General features: G+C 44.1%; 1 protein-coding gene across 2 annotated transcripts; it reads right to left on the reverse strand.

The window, feature by feature from the left end:
• Positions 1-8,494: 8,494 nt before the first annotated feature.
• On the reverse strand, positions 8,495-20,833 carry MRPS33 (mitochondrial ribosomal protein S33). 2 transcript variants are annotated; one of them, XM_055334948.1, is made up of 3 exons: positions 19,786-20,833; positions 14,770-15,004; positions 8,495-11,143 (listed from the first exon to the last, which is right to left on the reverse strand). In XM_055334948.1, the coding sequence occupies exons 2-3, from the start codon at positions 14,982-14,984 to the stop codon at positions 11,038-11,040; spliced, it is 321 nt and encodes a 106-aa protein (XP_055190923.1). In that variant the 5' UTR covers positions 14,985-15,004; positions 19,786-20,833; the 3' UTR covers positions 8,495-11,037. The 2 variants fall into 2 exon arrangements, with proteins under 2 accessions (XP_055190923.1, XP_055190924.1); XM_055334949.1 differs by lacking the exon at positions 19,786-20,833 and adding an exon at positions 19,574-19,696.
• Between the last annotated feature and the right edge of the window lie 208 nt (positions 20,834-21,041).

A 21,041-nucleotide genomic window follows, 5' to 3' on the forward strand; every position in this document is an offset into this window, starting at 1 on the left:
GTACATGACTACATACAGTCTTTCAAGAGATCATTGTTAACCTGAGGCCTTATGCCAACTCTGTAAGTGCCCCATAATTACCTGCATGTTTTCTGGTGTGTTTAAGAACACAGCTACTAATTATTGGGACTCTTGGATCACTACTTATTTTCTACCTTATTTTCTAACCTTTTCTGTTTTCTTGTCTTTCACTCACAACTGATCCAGTAATATCAGTTATATATCTGCAAGAAAATATTGGAGGTATCAAGACAGGCTTTTTAAAAATATATATATTTTTAAGATTTTATTTATTCATGAGAGACAGACAGACAGAGAGAGGCAGAGACACAGGCAGAGGGAGAAGCAGGCTCCATGGAGGGAGCCCAATGTAGGACTCGATCCTGGGTCTCCAGGATCAGGCCCTGGGTTGAAGGTGGCACTAAACCGCTGAGCCACCCAGGCTACGCAAGATAGGCTTTTTTTTTTTTTTTTTAATTTATTTGAGAGAGAGAACACAAGTGTGCGAATGGTTGGAAGGGGAAGAGGGAGAGGGAGAGAGAGAATCTTAAGTAGGCTCCATGCTGAGTGGGAAGCCAGACACAGGGATTGATTCCATGACCCTGAGATCACAACCTGAGCCGGAACCAAGAGTTGGATGCTTAACAAAATTCACACCCAGGCGCCCCTCAAGACAAGCTTAATACAAATGAAGAAATACAATAATTCCTTTTATTATACCACATCCTATCCCCCCTAAAAATATCTACTCTATAATTTGGCTTTTCAGCAATGGATATGTTATCTTGTGGGAGAGGAGTGTGTGCAAGGGAAAGGAAGCAGAAATCTATCCCAATGTAAGGTAGGTCCAATGTAAGATTGTTTCTAGGCCAATGGAAATGTTTTTGAATAATCACTGTAAATTAGCTACCAAAGATATAAGAAAGGTTTTTAAAGGACACAAAGTTATAATGTGAAAAATCTTCAAGTGGTGGAGTAAGATTTACTATTATCTGACTAAAACAATGGAAGAAAAGATCAAAAGGTGGTTTTCATGTAATATTTATTGAGCCTCTGTTTCAAGTTCTGGGCTAGGTGCTAGAGAACATAGATGAATAAAATATGTTCTTTTTCCTGAGTAACTCACATTCTTATAGGGGACACAGACTGAGAGCATATACTTAAAATATGGCATGCAAACTCTATAATATTGGTATATATTGGATGTAATAGATGTAATGTGTCAAGGGAGCACAGAAGGGACGCCTGAGTGGCTCAGCGGTTGAGCGTCTGCCTTTGGTTCAGGGTGTGATCCAGGGTCTGGGGATCAAGTCCCATATCAGGCTCCATGGGAGGAGCCTTCTTCTCCCTCTGTGTCTCTGCCTCTCTCTGTGTATCTCATGAATAAATAAATAAAATCTTTTTAAAGGGAGAGTGGAGCACGAATGATTAGTTTTTGTCTTTTTATTTATTTATTTATTTATTTATTTGTTTGTTTGTTTGTTTGTTTGTTTATTTAAGTAGGCTCCACACCCAGCATGGAGCCCAACACAGGGCTTGACCTCAAGACCCTGAGATCAAGACCAGAGCAGAAGGGCATCTGGGTGGCTCAATTGATTATGCATCTGCCTTTGGCTCAGGTCATGATCCCAGGGTTCTGGGGATCAAGCCCATGTTTTAGGGGGGTGTCCCTTCTCAGTGGGGAGTCTGTTCCTCCCTCTCCCTCTGCTCTCTCTCTCTCACTCACTCTTTTTCTCACATAAATAAATAAAATCTTAAAAAAAAAAAAAGGCCTGAGCAGAAGCCAAGAGTCAGATGCTTCACCAACTGAGCCACCCAGGTGCTCTGGAGAGTAACTGGTTTTGACTCAGTGTATCAGGAGGGTTTCAGTGAGGATGCAATCTTTGGTCTGGGCCTTGAAGAATGAGTAGGAGTTGGCCAGGTTGATGAGCTACGACGGAAGGGATTTCCAGGCAGAGAGAATGGACTGCATGAGTAAGGGCAGAAAGACTATGTTCGGGTCCCCAGTACACCTGTGACCTCTAAAAAAACTGCAGGTTGACACATATCTAAACCAGCGCCTCTCTTCAGGTGCGTGCAAACCACCTGGGGATCTTGTTAACATGCAGATCCTGACTCCAAAGGTTTGGGGAAGGCCTGAAGTTGTGCATGGCTAATGAGCTCCCAGGGGGGCCTGGCTGCACACTTTGGGTAAAGAGGCTCCAACACCCTGAACTATGGTCTGCTTCAGCTGAGCCTCCTAGTTGGTGCAACCTAAGAGCAAGATGGTCAGCACTCATTTGCCTTCTACCGGGAACAGTTAATAAAAAGTATTTAGAAGCCTCTCTTTTGAGACTTTGGCATTTCAGAAACAGATTCTTCGTTGTACCTGAACCAGCCGGGGGTGTATGAGGGTGACTCATCCGGTTGAGGTGACAGAGGGGCAGCACTGCAGGAAGGGGAGGGGAGAGGTTCTGGCTGCCCGTGGATCTAGGGAGGCAGCAGGGCAATGGTGACCTCCTTGGTCTGAGGGGCTTTTGTGGGGGATAAAAAAGAAAGCAGGATGTAGAGGATTTGCACAAGTTTTCAACTGATTGGCGCTCCTGAAGAATAACAGCAATTAGAAACACATAACTCAAAATTGCCAGTTTGATGCTTTCTCGGGTGCCTCATTTTTAGTAAGAACATAGCTGCAACGTCAGCATGCTGTACGAGGAATTCGTGACACTACTTTCTAATAGGTAACTTCTGGGGGGATCATTGGATTAATACTTGTTCTTTGCAAAACACTTGACAATAAACCAGGTTTTGGGGTGGTTTTAGTTGAGTAGATGATCTGGCCTAATTTTCTTTATTCCTATTTTCTGTACATCACCCAGTCACCCCGCCCTCCTCAGGGAGCTGGTGCCTGAGTGGTTTTGTGATGTGGCAAACAGAATCCTGGAGAGCCCACACAAGACAGACTGTGATCTGCAAAGGAGATCACTGAGCTTTTCTTCACTTTCATCTTCCCTACTATTTTTGCTGGTTATGAAATGCAATAGGAGACTTCATAGGACTAATAAAAGAGGAGGAAAAAAATCAAGTGATTATTTTTCACAGGAAGAATAATTCTGGTTATGCCTTCCTTTCTGTGATGAAGTTTACAACCTGCACAGATGGTCTGGAACAGCCCACATGCCTGGAATTGAGCATCCAGGGATTGGGATAGCCTCTACCTTGAACATGTCTTCACAAAAACCACTGTGGAGATAAGGTCATTCTAGATCATACTAGAAGGATAAGCAACTATTAATGCTAAGGACTTGCTAGGAATAAAATAAGACAGGCATGTGTGCTCGTTGGAGAGAATGATAAAAGCAGAAGCTGAAGGAGGCCAGTGATGAGGAAATTACAGTTTGAGGTTGATTCAAGACATCGTGATACATTTACAAGCACGAGGTCATTTGGATGCCTCCACCCTGTGGCTCACTACATATCTTGGAACCACAGTTTCTCTCTTTCAGTTTTCAGGAGTTCCATCGGAAATCCCAAAGCAGGGATTCTCATGCTTTCAATTGTTTTTTTTTTTTGTTTTTTGTTTTTTCTTTTTTTTTTTCAATTGTATTTTAATCACCTGGAAGGGCTTGTTGGAAATGCAGATGCCTAGGCTGCATCCCAGCCTGCTGACTCAGGAGCTCTGGTGGTGATCCTGCTGCAGGTGCGCTGAGCCATCCTCTGAGCCTTAAGGAATCACACGGATTGACTGGGATAGGTCTTGTGCCACTGGGAAGGACAGACATGCTTTTACTCCTACTGGTCTCCCACCAAAAGCTGAGTGAAGGGCAAAGAAAGATAGAATGCCCAAAGAAAGCAAACAGTGAATAGGCAAATCCCAATTTTTATATTTTATGTGTATTTCTAAAAGGTCATGTACACATCAGATTTACGTGAGTTAATTTTTACTTTCCCTTTACTGAATCCTAACATTTTATATCCACATTTGATATTCCTATGGCAGTGATATTCCTGCTCCTTGGAGCCCCCTCATCACACTGGTGGCTGCTGCCCGTCCTTCTCTGTCAGGGGGTCACCTTGCTGTTGTTTTCCTGCATCCTGTGTGGGATTTGCACTCTGCCTGAGGCCTTGCCTCTACCTGTGCTCTGCCCACCAGCCACCTTGATGCTCCCTGGCTGACTTAGTAAGTGGCTAGAGTCCCAGAGGGACCTAGCCCTTCCTACTCCTTCAGGATTTGCCACCTGTCAGACCAGTTGCCCCAGTCAGCTGGTCACCAGGCTGGTTCCATCCTGTTTTAAGCCAGTGATTCTATTTTATTTTTTAAAAGATTTTTTTAATTTACTTGAGAGAGAGCGCGTGCACGCACAAGTGGCAGGAAGGGACAGAGGGAGAAGGAGAGAGGGAGATTCCCCTGCTGAACAAGGAGCCTGACATGGGGCTCGATCCCAAGACCCAGAGATCATGACCTGAACTGAAGGTAGATGCTTAGCCAGCTGAGCCACCCAGGTACCCCTAAGCCAGTGATTCTTAACTTCGGCTGCATAAAGAGCTACCTGAGGACCTTTTCAAAAATACCAATACTTGGGGTGCCTGGGTGGCTCAGTCTGTTAAGCATCTGACTCTTGATCTCAGCACAGGTCTTGATTTCAGGGTTCTGGGTTCAGACTTCGAGTTGGGCTCCATGCTGGGCATGGAGCCTACTTAAAAACAAAAATAAAAACAATGCTTAAGTAATTTCTCTCCCTGCCCCAACTCGGGTTGGTCTGGAGCAGAACCCAGCAAGGGTTCAAACCTCCCCCAGTGGATTCTAATGCATGGCCACAGCTGAGAAGCACAGCTGTAAACTTCAGTTCACCTATTGAATGGGGAAGAGAATACTCAGTTCATAGAGCTGTTGTAAGAATTAAGTGGTATAACTTACAGACTTACACACAGTTCCTAGCAAATGGGAAAACATTGGGGAAATGGCATTGTCATAATCATCTTCAGACTCCGAAAGATCAGTGCTACACTGCCAGGTCATAAAAGGACACTGGGAACTTTAGGGTTCATTAGGTTATGGCTCTGAAGTGGCAAGGCCGTGCTCATTATAGCTCTTGTCAACCAGAGTTCTACAGTTTGTGGGTCTTTCTTTGCACATGCAATCTGCTGTAACCCTCTCTGCTTGTGAGGATCCCACCTGTACCAGTGTGGTGATTGGTGGTACAGGCTTTGAAGTCAAGAGACTCCGATTTAAACTTCAGTCTTACACTTAGACCTGCATTATCCTGGGCAGAAGACCTAAGCCTCAGTTTTCTCAACTGTAAAATGGATACTTACCATATAGAAATTACATGAGGCCTACAAAGTGCAATGCTGGGCGTGTGTTAGTGCTCCAAAAATGCTGACATTACTTGCATTCATTGTTTTCACTGCTTATGAGGTCATTCTTGGTGATTCCATTGCATTGATCTCTACAACTTTATTAAGCATTTATATTTAATTTTTTAAAAAATATTTATTTATTTGTTTATTTATTTATTCATTCATTCATTCATTCATGAGAGGCACAGAGAGAGAAAGAGAGAGGCAGAGACACAGGCAGAGAAGCCTGTGAAGCAGGCTCCACGAAGGGAGCCCAACATGGGACTCGATCCCAGGTCTCCAGGATCACTCCCTGGGCCAAAGGTGGCGCTAAACCGCTAAGCCACTCGGGCTGCCCTTATATTTAATTTGCTTGGTGTTTAATGCACTGGTCTGTTCTCATACTAGATATACTCAGACTTTTAGATTTGACCTGTGTCCTAAGACTTTCAGTTTGTTGAGAATGTTCTTTTTATGCTACATGCAATAGGTCGGTTAGTTTTGTGGCTCTTTTAGGAAGATATTTTGGACTAACCACCAATTTAGATGGTCAATAAGGAGCTCCTGTAATAGACATAGAAAACTCTCCATCAATGAATCTATCCTGTCTCAGAAAACACATGTAGGGCAGCCCGGGTGGCTCAGCGGTTTAGCGCCGTCTTCAGCCCAGGGCGTGATCCTGGAGACCTGGGATCGAGTCCTAAGTCAGGCTCCCTGCATGGAGCCTGCTTCTCCCTCTGCCTGTGTCTCTGCCTCTCTCTCTGTCTCTCATGAATAAATAAAATCTTTTAAAAAAAGAAAAAGAAAACACATGTAAGTAGAATGAAAAAGGTCTTAGGATCTACATTGGTTTAGTTCTGTTGTCTACTTTAACGTGAACTTATAATATTACCAGACCTCCATTTAAGTTAAAAAACTGCATCTGGATACTTTCTGTGGCCAGTCTTCCCCCCAGTTTCACGATCCTCCTCTCTTGTTGCCTTGCTGTCACTTAAAAAACATTTCAGTTCTAAGTTCAGCACAAATGTTTTACTGGTTTTCTAGTTCTTAATACCTTGGGCTTTACTAGTTTATTTCCTTTTTACTAAGTCTTCTTATGCTTTACTGTTTGTTTTATTGATTCCATCTTTTTTTTTTTTTTAAGAAATGCTTTTCTTTTGAACTTATAAATGAGTAGTTAAGAAAAAGGACTATGAAGACGGAGTTGGCAGTTTAAAAGACATTTCCCTCGATCTATTTCCTTTGAAGTTTGTTCCTGCCTCTAAATCTCTAAAATTAGGCACTTAGAAGCTTTGGGGGAAATGTGTGAAGAAAAAAGGAAAGGCTGAAGAGGGTGGAATGTTCAATTCTCAACTTATCCTTTTCCAGAAGGTGCTTTACAAGTAAAAGCATTATTTTTATATGCTTATATGTATTTGTGTATACACACACATATGATGCTTTTTTTTAAAGACTTTAAAAAATTTATTCATTCATGAGAGACACAGGCAGAGAGAGAAGCAGGTTCCCTGCAGGGAGCCCGATGTGGGACTCAATCCCAGAACTCTAGGATTACGCCATGGGCTGAAGGCAGGTGCTCAACCACTGAGCCACCCAGGGTTCCCTATATGATGCTTTTTAAAAAGTGAGTTTCTGGAACTCATGATTATGTAAATAATAAAATGCCTCTCCCATATACTGCTTTCTGAACCTGTCGTGTTGCTTGTAGATGCAGAGAATTTTATATTTTTTGCATGTATTTGTCAACAGTACCTCAGAAGCATCTACTGGGAAGACATGCTAACTCTAACTTGGTTGCTCTTTTACCATTCCCATGATACTTTTCACAAATCTTAGTATTTCATGAATCTAGTGAAGCATTACTATGATTTTACAGAGACAGAAGGAGATGCAGTGAAGGTTACGTGGCTGAAGGTCACAAGGCCGGTGAGGAGAACTACATCTCAACCTGTGACCTTGGAATTGCAAACCCAGTCTGTTTTACCAGGGCTACATTGAAATCAAGGGCAAAATCCTTCATGCACACCAAACAGCAAACATTCGAGGGAAAACACAAATAGTTTTGGTCTTGACCAGAAAAATCTAGTTAAACATCTGGCTAGCCTACACCTGCAGTGAAAGGTATATTTTTTCTGATTGCACTCAGTCCTCGTCTTAAAGGTCAGTTGCTGGTGTCCTGAAACATGTTACTTTTATGGCATCAAGACTTACCTCCTCTTTCTGATCCTCTGTGTTCCATCTGGTCCACCATGTTCAGTACAGGCTATTTTAAGTGAGGTAGCATTTGCTGTGTCAGATGGGTTTCAGGGCACACCTTATATACAAATAAATTTTAGTTATAGTTTCTGATTTTCAGCAGTGGCATACTAATCTACTGTGAAGTTGTCTACAGACTTCCCTATCGATCAGTGCTAAGGTTCCCTGTGCATTCAGGGGCCGGCAGCAAACCAACACACGGATTCTTTGCTTGTTTTCTGACTCAGGTCATCTATTGGTGTCTGATTCAGTTTCCCTTTAAAATATTCTTCCAAGCTCCTTCCATTCAAGCCTTCTCCACAAGTTGGAGATGGTATAACTCAAAACATCCACTGGGTTGTTCTACACTGTGCTCAGGCCGAGAGCCTTTCTCAGCACGACGTCCTGGGTTAATCTTCCACCCACCTGGCTCAGGGGCACTGGCCAAGAATAACAAAGTGTGCACTTTTGTGAGCAAATCCCTGGGATCTTGCCAATGCCTTAAAACAAACCACTGTCCTTCACACAATCTTAGGACAAGTCTACTTGTCTGTGTCCTCTAGAACTAGCATGTGGCAGGCACATGGAAAGTGCTCAGGAAAAAGTTCTCAGTGACTGGATGGATCCTCGGTCCCCTGCTGAAGTTATGTCTGTCAGACACAAAGTACCCAATTTTAAGTAGTTTTTAAGACAATAATATGGGCCCTAGCCATACCATCTGCATCATGTATCTTTAAAAATAATAATTTATCAAAACATATATAATGGGACTCTTACTAATTCAGGAATTATTGGCAGGGCAATTATTGCCTGTACTTCTAATGTGACAGGAAGAGAAAATCATAGTTTCAGTAGCTGTTTGTCCTCTTGCCTGTGCACTTTGCTCTTTTCCTGAGAGGCAGAAACAGGGTTAAAAAGTACTTTAGCAGGACAACGTGCATGTGGTTAACACTACTGTACTATTTGCTTAAAAGTGCTTAAAATGGTAAATTTTACAACAGAAAAGTATTTTTTTTTAAGTTCAATTTGCCAACATATACCATAACACCTAGTGCTCATCACATCACAGAAAAGTACTTTAAAATAAAAAATGTACTAGACAGGGCTAGATCTTTGAAACTTGAAACAAACAACAACAACAAATCAGAGAAGCCCTCACAACCTCATTGGAAACTGTTAGAATACAGTTAATTGAGGAGCTATTTTTGTGTATACAAAAGTCTCTCTCAAAGGAGTAACACCTCACACACTGGCCAAGTTGGTTAAGTCCAGGCTTTTTCACAGAACTTGCAAAGCCCTGAGGGGCCCTGGGTGGCTTAGTCAGTTAGCATCTAACTTTTTTTTTTTTAAGATTTTATTTATTTATTCATGAGAGACACACCGAGAGAGAGGCAGAGACACAGGCAGAGGGAGAGGCAGGCTCCATGCTGGGAGCCAGACATGGGACTCGATCCCGGGTTTCCAGGATCACGCCCTAGGCCAAAAGCAGATGCTCATCCACTGAGCCACCCAGGCGTCCCAGCATCTAACTCTTGATATCAGCTCAGGTCATGATCTCAGGGTCATGGGATCAAGTCCTGCATCATGCCCATCAGGCTATGTGCTCAGAACAGAGATTGTTTGTCCCTCTCCCTCAGCTCTTTTTGCCACTTGCATTATGTGCATGACTGCACTCTTTCTCTCAAATAATAAAATCTTAAAAAAAAAAAAAAAAAAAAAAGAGGGACACCTGGGTAGCTCAGCAGTTGAGTGTTTGCCTTTGGCCCAGGGCATGATCCTGGAGTCCCAGGATCGAGTCCCACATTGGGCTCCCTGCATGAAGCCTACTTCTCTCTCTGCCTGTGTCTCTGCCTTTATCTCTCATGAATAAATAAAATCTTTAAAAAAAAAAAAAAAGAACTTGCAAAATCCTTCAGGGTCTGGGCTGTTTCTGGGTGAAACCCATAGTCAGTGCTCTGTTTCAGTTCCTTGAACAGGATGCTTTCTTGTGCACTTTTCCCATCATTTTTATCTTTAAAATTTTTTAAAAATTAAGATTTTTAATGTCTTTTTTTCCTTTTTAAAGATTTTATTTATTCATGAGAGGCACAGAGAGAGAGGGAGGCAGAGACACAGGCAGAGGGAGAAGCAGGCTCCATGCAGGAAGCCTGACATGGGACTCGATCCTGGGTCTCCAGGATCAGGCCCTGGACTGAAGGTGGTGCTAAACTGCTGAGCCACCTGGGCTGCCCCATTATTAATTTCTATACCCAGTATGGGGCTTGAACTCAACCCTGAGACCAAGAGTTGTATGCTCCTCTGACTAGACCAGCTAGGCACTCCAGTAATTTTGTGTGTGTGTGTGTAAGCCCTATACTCAAAGTTGGGCTTGAACTCACAACCTGGAGATCAAGAGTCACATGCTCTACTACTGAGCCAGGCAGGCACCCCCTCTTGTCTTACTCATCCTTAAAAGCTCAGCTTAAACACCATCTCTTTAGGGAGGCCTTCCTTAAACTTCCCAGGTTTGGGCTTCTTGCTATCTCTGGATTGAGCCATCGATTGGTCCATGCTCTCACAGAAGTCTAGATTTTTCCTTTGTAGCATTTTTTTTAAAGATTTTATTTATTTATTTATTCATGAGAGACAGAGAGACAGAGAGATAGAGATAGATAGATAGATAGATAGATAGAGAGAGAGAGAGAGAGAGAGAGAGAGAGGCAGAGACACAGGCAGAGGGAGAAGAGGCTCCATGCAGGGAGCCTGATGTGGGACTTGATCCTGGGACTCCAGGATGACACCCTGGGCCGAAGGCAGGTGCTAAACTGCTGAGCCACCTAGGGATCCTCTGTAGCATTTAAACAATTTTATTTATGTAATGATATTAATCTTTCACACAACCCTCAAAGTTCCATGAGGTAGGGACTGTTTTCTCTTGCTAACCATGGTATTACTAGGGCCCCAGTACCTTATGTACAGTAGGTAGTGTACACTCAGTACTCTCTTAGTAGGTACAGCCTTTCCCCCAAATCTAGCTCAGTAGATTCTACTCTCCAAGGAGACGTGGACGGTTCAGAAACTTTGTGAGCTTGGTGGTGGAGACAGTGGTTGAAGGGCCAGAGGGATGGCAGAGGTAAGGGCTGGTGTAATGGGATCCTGGGGAGATGAAACAATGCTCATTTAACGAGTCTCCTCCCATGATCCCAACCTTCCATTCCCACCCCAAAGGAGTCTGTCTTCAACCACCTATGCATTCATTTCTCCAGAGAAAGAGGTAAACCTCACAGTATAAAACCAAAGCCAGAGTAACTTTGCAGAATTAGAAAGTGTCCAAGGAACCAGTTACAACTCGACTGAATTGGACTTCAACACAGAAATGATCATGTTCCTCCAAATACTCTTCAGTCTCAGAAGCTCACACTCCTCCAGCAAGTAGAAAGATAAATACACCTTCTTCTGTGGTCAGCTGCTGAGGAAGAACTTTTCTCTTCTGATGGACCAGCACTATTTCTTTTTTGTGGCTCTTTTCCCTTCTCCTTTCCTAGGTTTTCCTTTGCCACGAAGCTTCTTGAGACGCAGCTGCTCATCCTTAAAGTCCTGATGCTCATCTCTGAGTGGAGAAGGGAAAATAATCAGCTAGTATATCTACCTGATGGGAAAAGCAGACCCGTCTAGCATGGTTCCCTTTAGCTGTTCTGGTAACTGGGCCTTGACTTCTGCAGGCTCAGCCTGGGGAACAGAAAGGACAAGGAGTCCCCAGCATACACAGGGGCTGTGTTCTAAAAGTTCATTTCCAAATCACAGTGTCCCCTCATAGAAACAATGCCTCACAAGCAACTGACATTCCCAGGCCAGCCCATGTGAGTCTATGCAACTATGACACAACGTTAATCACCCCAAATTTCCCTAGAATGGTTAAGACTGAACACAGGGAAGCAGAAAGTGGATCTCAGCTTCAACAGCTACACAGAGACCCTGAGAGTCCCAGGAATTAGCACCTACCACAAGGGGGAAGAGGTCTGAAGGAAGCTGCCTTCATGGCTGTGGACAATCCACACAAAAAGGGTGCTGGGGAAAGGCTCGGAAGGAAGCCAAATCAAAAGACAGGTGCTCTAGAGATGCCCTGTCTCAACATCCGAATGGGGGTAAGCTGAAGACTGCCTAAGATTAAATACCTAAAACAGTGTAGCATTTAAATATGTAAGGTCTGGAGCCCATTTCAACCTGGGTTCAAATCATAGCTCCATCTCCCATTGAGTGGCTGTGTGTCCTTGGATATGTGACCTGCCCTCTCTGTATCTTAGTTTTCCTCACCTGTCAAGTGTGGATAGTAATGGCATACAAATTAAATAAGAGGGGATGTGCTGGGCCCAACTGTTAACTCCTTAGGTAGTTTTAAAACAGACTGGTTTTGTAGGGTACACTGTTCATTCCATGAACATGATGGATACAGCTGACCTCTTTGGAATTAGCTATGATTGCCCCCAAATCATCCATTCTCAACAGAGCAGCCAGAGTAATGCTTCTAAATTATAAGTGAGATCACATCACCCCTCTGCTCACAGGCCCACAGACGGTTCCCCCATTTCACCCAGAGCCAAGACCTTGTCATGGCCCTCAGAGCCTTTCACATCTGCCTGTGGCCCTACCACTCTCTTTGCCACCTATGCTAGTCCTGAAGACGTCAGAACTCCCACCTCAGGGCCTTTGCTCTGCTCTTGCCTCTGGCTAAACAGTTCTTCCCCAGATCCCACTTGTCTCACTCACCACCTTCAAGCCTCTGCTTAGACCTCACCTTCTGAAAGAGGCTGACCTTGACTGTCCTGGTCAATACTGTGACCCATCCTCTCCCCACCCACCATGTGCCCTGGGAGTATTCTTCATCCTGCTCAGACGGCTTTCCTATTTTTTCCCCACAGCACACTCAGCTTCATGACATATCCATCATTTATTCCTCCACTATGTTTGTTCTCTTCTTTACCACCCTCCTCCATTCCCGTCAACCCTCAACCAGGGGGACAGCTCCAAAGCTAGGAGTCTTTGTCTTTGTGATGATAAAACCCAACCACCTGTGTGACTGAGTGTTCAGGAGAACCTGTGCCTCCCTCCCTTATTTGCAGGTCTGAGAGTTAATATTTTCTCTACTGAAGACTGTCTAGTTTCATCCTGCCTGATGCCACAGGAGGCCTTCCATTAGAGGCACCATTTACCATAACTAGTGACTAAATACATGAAAATAATTTAGTTTTCCATGGAAAACTAAATGCTACCCCATCCCCAAAGATAGTCAAAGTTTTATTTTTCAAACAAATGGAGAGTGGCACCAAACTGGTAAATTAAAATAGCTGAATGTGATTTTGTTATGGGTTATAATTTCTACTCAGGAGATCTGCTTTCTAGTGACAGTTTAGTGCCGCCTTCAGCCCAGGGCCTGGTCCTGGAAACCCGGGATTGAGTCCCATGTGAGACTCCCTGCATGGAGCCTGCCTCTCCCTCTGCCTGTGCCTCTGCCTGCCTGCCTCTCTCTCTCTGCGTCTCCCATGAATAAATAAATAAAATCTTCAAAAAAAAAAAAAAAAAAACTATTCTATTTTGCTCAACTGTTCCCCTAGTGCTCAGATAAGTGTCCATACACAGAAGGTACTTAAAAAATATATCTTAAAAATATATCCACAGAAGGGTACCTGGGTGGCTTAGTTTTAAGTGTCTGCCTTCAGCTCAAGTCATGATCTCAGTCATGATCTCAGGGTCCTGGGATGGAGCCCCACATTGGGCTCCCTGTTTAGTAGGGAGCCTGCGTTTCCCCCTTTCCCTCTCCTGGCCCCTCCCCCTGCTAGTTAGTGCATGCTCTGTCACATAAATAAAATCTTTAAATATAAATATATATCCATTGGATAGATGAAAGTACCAATTTTTAGCTATGTGGAATGAACTATCAATTTTATTATACTAGAGTGAATAGTCCCAAATTAACTGGTATTGCTGTCCTAAGACAAGTCCAATTCAAACATGTTACATTTTCTCAAAAAGTAGATTTCTATTTTTTAAAAGATTTTATTTACTTATTCATTAGAGACACAGAGAGGGGCAGAGACACAAGCAGAGAGAGAAGCAGGCTCCATGCAGGGAGCCTGATGTAGGACTTGATCCTGACACTCCAGGATCATGCCTCTCAACCACTGAGCCACCACCCAGTGATCTTTTATTTTTAAGTAACCTCTACATCCAATGTGGGGCTCAAACTGATAACCCTGAGATCAAGAGTCATAAGCTCTACCGACTTAGCCAGCCAGGCACCCCAAAAAGTAGATTTATTTTAACTTTACACTATTATGCACTGTTTGAATTCTTTTATGATGGGCATGTATTACTATGGTAATTAAGACTTCTTTTAAAGAAAATGACCATGTAGGTATTTGATCTTTTTTCTTTCTAGAGCAATAGTCCTGAGCACCGTTTCCTATACATACACAAACATATTACATGGTGTGAAGAACCTATGTGATCCATGTATTACTCTTTTTTAATTTTTTCTTTTAAGTAGGCGCCACACCCAGTGTGGAACCCAAGGCAGGGCTTGAACTCAGGAGCCTGAGGTCAAGACCTGAGCTGAGGTCGAGCCTGGTACTCAATTGACTGAGCTACTCCGGTGCCCGCTCATATTACTATTAAAGCTGAACTACAACTCATTTAGACTAAGTTAATATATCAGAAAGGGTACATACTAAAAATGCCAGGAGAAGGTAGGAGAAATAGGAACTCCAACAAAACTGCCATTAGGAGAGAAAGGAGTCTCCCAGAAACCGGCTAGGAAGGAGATTGGCTTTGGGGCAGGGACTCTCCTCATCTGACCAGTGAGGACCTGCTGCTCTGGCAGCCTGTGGGGACAAAGCAGGGATGGGTGGGGTCCAGGTTTTCCTCTGCATCCCTTTAGAGTGCCTTTAAATTAATAAATAAATAAACATATCTGTAGCTCAGTCTCTAGTCAATGTTAGTCCAGTTTTAGACATAATTAAAATATGTCTTCCACTAAGTACAAGTTTCCTTTTTTGTTTCAGTGTGTCCATTATGAGTATTTTAAAAGCCTTTCCCCCTCAAAACTGTGCCTTTGAACCTGAACCAACTGGGCTTGAATATAAGAACCACAAAACTGTAAGGATAAAAAAGGCTTTTTCCTTCTCTAATCTACTGGAAAAAAATCTCTTACAGGTTACTATTTGTGTTCTTTGCCATTACCTATAGAGGCCAAGGAAACGTAGTGTCCCCATGAGTGCAAAATAAGTGTTGTGATTTGGATACCAGTCATAAGTCTCCTTCCTCTTGGCCAAAGGCTGCTCACTAAACAGTTTCACCACTTTCATTGATTTGGAGTCAGTAGGCCTGGCAATTTCACCGAACAGCCGGGCGCTCAGACGAGTCATGCGCAAGGCATATTCTGAAAGGGAAGACATTTCCTGAGCAGCAAGAGGCCCTACAGGAAATGAGAAGATAAACAGGTTAGTGTATGAAATTCCAAGATTATCTAATGAACACTTTAGAAATAAAAACAGCCAGCCACACGTGAATCAGTCTTGTGACGGGCAGGGCATGCCTTGGAATGGAGAAATATCCACAGTCCAAATGGTTGTTTCCTTTACATGCTTTCCATTTCTAAGTTTTACATTTGATGTTCCCATACTATTGCCTTGCTGTGCTGCCCTTTTTACAGCGAACCATTCTGTTATTTACTGACAGTTTACCCATTTGTAGGCTAGATGAGGATGGGCAAATGAGTTATCCAACCACAGCATTATTATACCTTTAGAAAACACCCATCTCAGCAATCTGTAGAATAAAAATGCTGACTGTTTGCCATCTAAAGGTTTAATCATGGCAGAGAAATAATTATCCTGTTGTCTTTATTATCAGCCCTTTGAACACTGTTCTCCTCGAGGGCTCCAGATGGCTCTGAGAACTGCTAATGAGTTATGAGGTCATTTAGCCTCTAGGTTGCTGGATTGAATTCTGCCTAGAGACTGAGAGCCGTTTGGGATAAACAAAACAGAGATAGCTCAGCAGCTCTTTAAGATTCATTTTATTCCTGAATAGAAGGACTTATAGGTTATAAGGTTATCTTCCATCTTCTATATTGTCTTAATGCATACTACCTAAGTCATTAGCTAAAAACAGTATCTTTTTCTTCAGAGGCACAGAATGTTGAAATAAGTACAAGAATAATATGTCATATGCAGAAATTACAGCTAATATATATAAAAAATTATATGGGCTATACATGAAAATCAGGAATGCTGTTGGTGAAATAACTGTCTCATTCCATTCCAGACCAGATGTAGAGGTCACCTCTGGCAGGATATGCTAATTTATGTGAAATTTTGTAGTGAGATGAGAACCTTTGAGATGAGAGACCATCTTTGGGGACAGTTCTGTGGGGATGAAAAGGAATTGATAAACAGAAAAAAAGGCATAGACCTAGTTTGAAAGAACAATGGGAGAAATATACAAAAACAAACAAAAAAACTGAAAAACAAAAAACCCGACCCTCTAGGGCACCCAGCTGACTTGGTCAGTAAAGCACGTGATTCTTGATCTTGGGGTCATGAGTTCAAGCCCCATGTTGGGTGCAGAGTTTACTATTAAAAAAAAAAAAATCTTAAAACCCAAACAAGAATGAGGCCAAGTAAATTTCAAAATAACTCTTGTTAAGAAAAAAAAAAAAAACAAACAAACCCAAAACCTGTGTTTAAATTAAGGAATTTTTCATGTCTATTTCTAGATGCATTGAAAGAACAGAGGCTGACCTCAAACTAATCGCAGAATGTCAATCTCAAACCATTTAACAATCTGAACACCAACCAAATGAGCCAATAGTGCCATCTGAAGGCCAGAAATGGGAAAACTGTCGGATCCAGGGTCTCTTCCCTGTCCCTCCAAACTGGAGATCACCTGCAAGCCTTGCTTCCTCCTTTTCCTTTCAGGACTCCCATTCTCAGATTCACTTCCTTCTCAACTCTAGCTCCATTGTGTGGGCAGGAGTGGGCTGGGCTGCCTCCTTAGGGGTAGGGTTATAGTTCATCAATGAGAAAAAAAGGGCATTAACAGTTTAATGTATAAATAGGAAATAGTAACAAATCAGTGCCTTGCAGATACCTGCAAGTTGCCTTTAGAGGCTACAGTGTCTTTGCATGCTTTATTTTTTCTCTCCCTTCAGTTAAAATTACCTTTTTTCAAACATGAGATTAAAAAAACAAAACTAAAAATAATGGTTTCTTAGTCAACTTTGCTTTGTTTGTGCTTAATTGCTATAATGGCATTTGAATAGATTTCTGTTGCAAGTGCACAGTATTTTCACAGTTATTTGGTGGTCAAAACTATTGTTTTGTTGCAGTGTTCTCACTTATGTGTTCCGAATTCCTTCACCTTATATTTTTAAATGAAGAGGCAGCATGGAGTCCTGAGGCCTGGGTTTGCATCCTGGCTCTGCCATTTATTGGCTGGGTTAAAGTTAGTGGTTTTCTAAATCTGACTTTCCTTTTTGGGAAACAAAGCTTGTGGAAATAAGTTAGAAATAAGAGGGAGAAGTTAAAGCCGTCGCACTCCGTAAAGGGTAACTTGAAAAGAAAAAAACCTAAACGTGTTTTTAGGTTTGGGGTTCATATGATCTAGTCGGGCACAGTTATTTATTCCTTTTCCTTATTTATTTTTTAAAAATACATCTTTAAAAAGATTTTTATTTATTTGAGAGAGAGAGCATGAGCAGGGGCAGAGGGAGAAGCAGGCCCCCCACTGAGCAGGGAGCCCGATGTGCAGCTCAATCCCAGGACCCTGGGATCGTGACCCTGAGCCGAAGGCAGACACTTAACTCACTGAGCCACCCAGGTGCCCCCTATTCCTTGTCTTCATCTAACTTCATCAGGAGAAACACACTCCATGCAGTTAAACCTCTAAATCCCTGGAATGACATCTTTACTTATAAAAACTGACAGCCAGAGAAACACAAGGGAGGGGACCAGCAGCTTGGTAACTTGACAGACAGCAAAGAGGAAGGGACTCCTTGGGAAATAAGTGGTCACTGAAACCACCACAGGATGTTAACTTCTGTGCAGGCCCACTTTGCAATGTAGCAAATTACTGGGACATTGAGAAGTAACGAGGTCTCAGAATCCACTGGGACGTGGTTATACCACAAAATCCAAGTCCTAAAACTTTTATGATGGAGAAAGGAGGAAATAAGCCTCTTCAAACCTGAATCCCTTACTAGTAATAAAGAACCATTTGCCAAAAGAAAAAAATTGAAAATGATTATAACAATTATCAATTACTGCTTTGTAGTCTCCTTCCAGACAGACCAGACATATATCTCTGACGAAGAAAGGCATAGGAGCTTGGTATGCTTTTCTTTTAACACAGACTAAAACAGCTAAGCCGTTCTGTTGTCTGTAAATACTGGTACTAAGACTATCAGATGGTCACTTTTTACTATCTTAAATTCTTTTTTTTAATTGGGGAGAGAGCCTTACTTAGGATTTTTCAGGACCCAGTATGCATCCTTACACAATCTTCCAATTTTATCTTAAAAGAATGATTGTGTTCAAGACATTAAAGGCAAATAATTTACATCAGTGAATTTTCATTGTACAAGACGGTCACTTAAAAACGTCATTTCTCGGGATCCCTGGGTGGCGCAGCGGTTTGGCGCCTGCCTTTGGCTCAGGGCGCGATCCTGGAGACCCGGGATCGAATCCCACATCGGCTCCCGGTGCATGGAGCCTGCTTCTCCCTCTGCCTGTGTCTCTGCCTCTCTCTCTCTCTCTCTCTCTCTCTCTCTCTCTCTCTCTGTGTGTGACTATCATAAATAAATAAAATTAAAAAAAAATTTAAAAAAAAACGTCATTTCTCCTTAAATGTGATCTTAAGAAAACAGAATAAAGAAAAATTAACTGGAGTGGGAAATGCTAAGCAAAAATAAATAAATAAAACACACACACACATCTATTTTCAAATGTGCTGGGCTGGAGCAAGACATGTTAATAAGCCCACACAAGAAAATGCATTTTTTTTTTTTTTTTTTACTTTGGCATAAAAGGGCAAGTTTCTTTGATTTTTAGGATAGGTTCGGTGCATTTGAAAGTTCAAGTTTTGGCTCTGGATTAGTTTTGCCTTTTTCCTTTGAAAAGGGCAGCTGAAGAGCTGGAGTTCCTAACCTGGGTATCCCTGAGCGCGGCGAATCCCTTGGAACTTTAAAACGGTACGAAGCGTGCCTGTGTGTGTGTGTGTCTGTGCGCAAATTATGCGGGGGGGGGGGGGTGAGCTTTCTCCAGTTTCTCAGAAAACCACTGGTTAGCGGAAAGCACCATCTCTGGACTCTTGCGCTTTGATGCCGACGTCGTGTTTGCAGCAGCGACGGTTCTTTGCCTCGGTTTCCTCACCTCCCACCTGAGAACAAGTAGACGCCTCCCTGCGTGGGCGCTGACCTCAAAACTCAGGTGCACGGTGGGTGCGCTCCTACTCATCAGGCCTCGGGGAACCCACACCTTCTGCACACGTAGCTCCCAGAGAAACCACCTAAACGTGATGTTTTATTATTCTTAAAGTCTGGTACTAATCGTTCCACCGGGTCGTAGGGACGTGAACGGCTCTGAACCTATGCCCGCTTGACTCAGTCCGACGACAACGCCTCCGATCCCCTGCAACTGACCGGACCCCGCTCGCCTGTGCTGCAGCAGGTGTCAGGTCAGCCGGCGCTCGCCCCGGTACGGCATTTTATTTATTTATTTTTTATAATCTCTACACCCAAGCTGGGGCTCGAAGACCCCGAGGTCGAGTCGCACGCTTTACCCATCGAGCCAGCCAGGCACCCGCAAATATTTTTTTTTTTTTTTTCCAACCGGCAACAAAATTAACTCGCATCTCCTCTCCCCGCCCCCAGCTACGGTGCAGAAATGCCGCGTGAGGAGCTGAGGAACCGAGCCGTGCCCGCTCCCTAACCAGGAAGAGAGGAAGCTACGCTAGCGTCCTGCGTTCGGGAAAGTCCCCAACTTACGCAGGAAAGGGTCACCCTGCTTGCAGGGTGGTGTGAAGCCTCCGAGCTGGTTGATAATGAAATCGCCTCTTCTTATTCTTGGGGACTCCAGACGGTCGGAGACCCTTGCACGACCTCTCCAACGACCGCCCGTCTCTCATGGCAGACCCCCCACCCCCGTCACCCCCGTCACCCCGTCACCCCGTCACCCCAAAGCTCTCGGACACCCTTACCTCCTCGCGACCTTCCTCTCCCACGCGCCCCTCTCCCGGAAGGCCCGCCCCCCGGGCCCGGCTCCACGCTCCCGCGGGAGGGAGCCTACCACCGAGAGCAGCGGAGAAACGGAAGCTTGCGGCTAGAGCGGAGCGCTGGGGAACCCGGAACTACTAGCGCTCTCGCTCGGAGGCCTCAGAGGTCATCCCTGGCGCCTGCGCAGTGAGGGGCGTGCGCCGCGTAGGCGGAGCGGCGAAGGTGGTTTACGGAGACCGTCGCCCTACGGGAACGTCTTGCGGGGTTTGCTGAATGTATTTTGCTGGGAAATGCCTTACAGTGCTGCCTTCCGTAGTGGTTATGCGCGTGCCACGTAGTGAAGGAGGAATGCGCCCCCCCGCCCCGTTCCTCCCTTCTTCCTGTTTTCTTTCCCTTTGCATCGGGCTGAGGCCTCGACGCGCTCCGGGGGCGCTGCCTGACTTGGGGCGGAAGGGTCTTCCGGCCCATCGGGGAGGCCGCTGCCCTCGCGTTCCCCTTCCCGCTCCTCCTCTAGTGGTCCGGTAGTACCGTCTGTAGAAGGCCATTCTCGACTCCCTTTCGCAGGATTAGGGTAGATTCGGGCTGCCTGTGGGTCTCCCCGCTGGCCCGGAAGCTTCTTCAGGGAGGAGGGATGGGGTATTTGACTCCTCCGCAGATCGTAGAATTCCCGTATTTCCCTCCGTGCTAAACCGGCTGTCAGGCAGGCCACACCGCCTGGGCCTTGTACGAAGCATTTATCGACTGAGAGTTGGGCTGGGAACACTTGTTTTCTGAGCGTTCTTCGAGGCCTTTCAGAAAGACTGTAACCTGTACCCTGGAAATAGGGCGCATGAGCAGCCAGCCCTATACCTGGAGGGTATCCTATTGACACTCTCTTCCCTCCTATAGAATTGTGTTACCACCACCTGAGGCCGAGGCAGACGCTCGGCACCCGCTCAACACCCAGGTGCCCCAAGTGGCTACTCTTGAAGCTGCTTCTGTCTTTCTGGCCAACCTAATAGTCTTGAAGCTTTAGCAACCACCCCTAGCCCGTGTGATTGATTAATGAAACCTTTTTTTTTTTTTTTTTATCTTTTTTAAATCTTAAGATCATGCATTCTTTCCTAGAAAAGAATAGAGCCCTTCTGCGTGTCTGGAAACAGAAACCAGACCCTTTGCACGTGCCGGGCAACCTCAGTGCCCCACGCTAAGGAGCCAGACTCCCTTGCACAGCCTCTGTGCGCTGTGAAAACGTCTGTAG

Source organism: Nyctereutes procyonoides, unplaced genomic scaffold, assembly GCF_905146905.1.
Source record: "Nyctereutes procyonoides isolate TBG_1078 unplaced genomic scaffold, NYPRO_anot_genome, whole genome shotgun sequence".
NCBI lineage: Eukaryota > Metazoa > Chordata > Mammalia > Carnivora > Canidae > Nyctereutes > Nyctereutes procyonoides.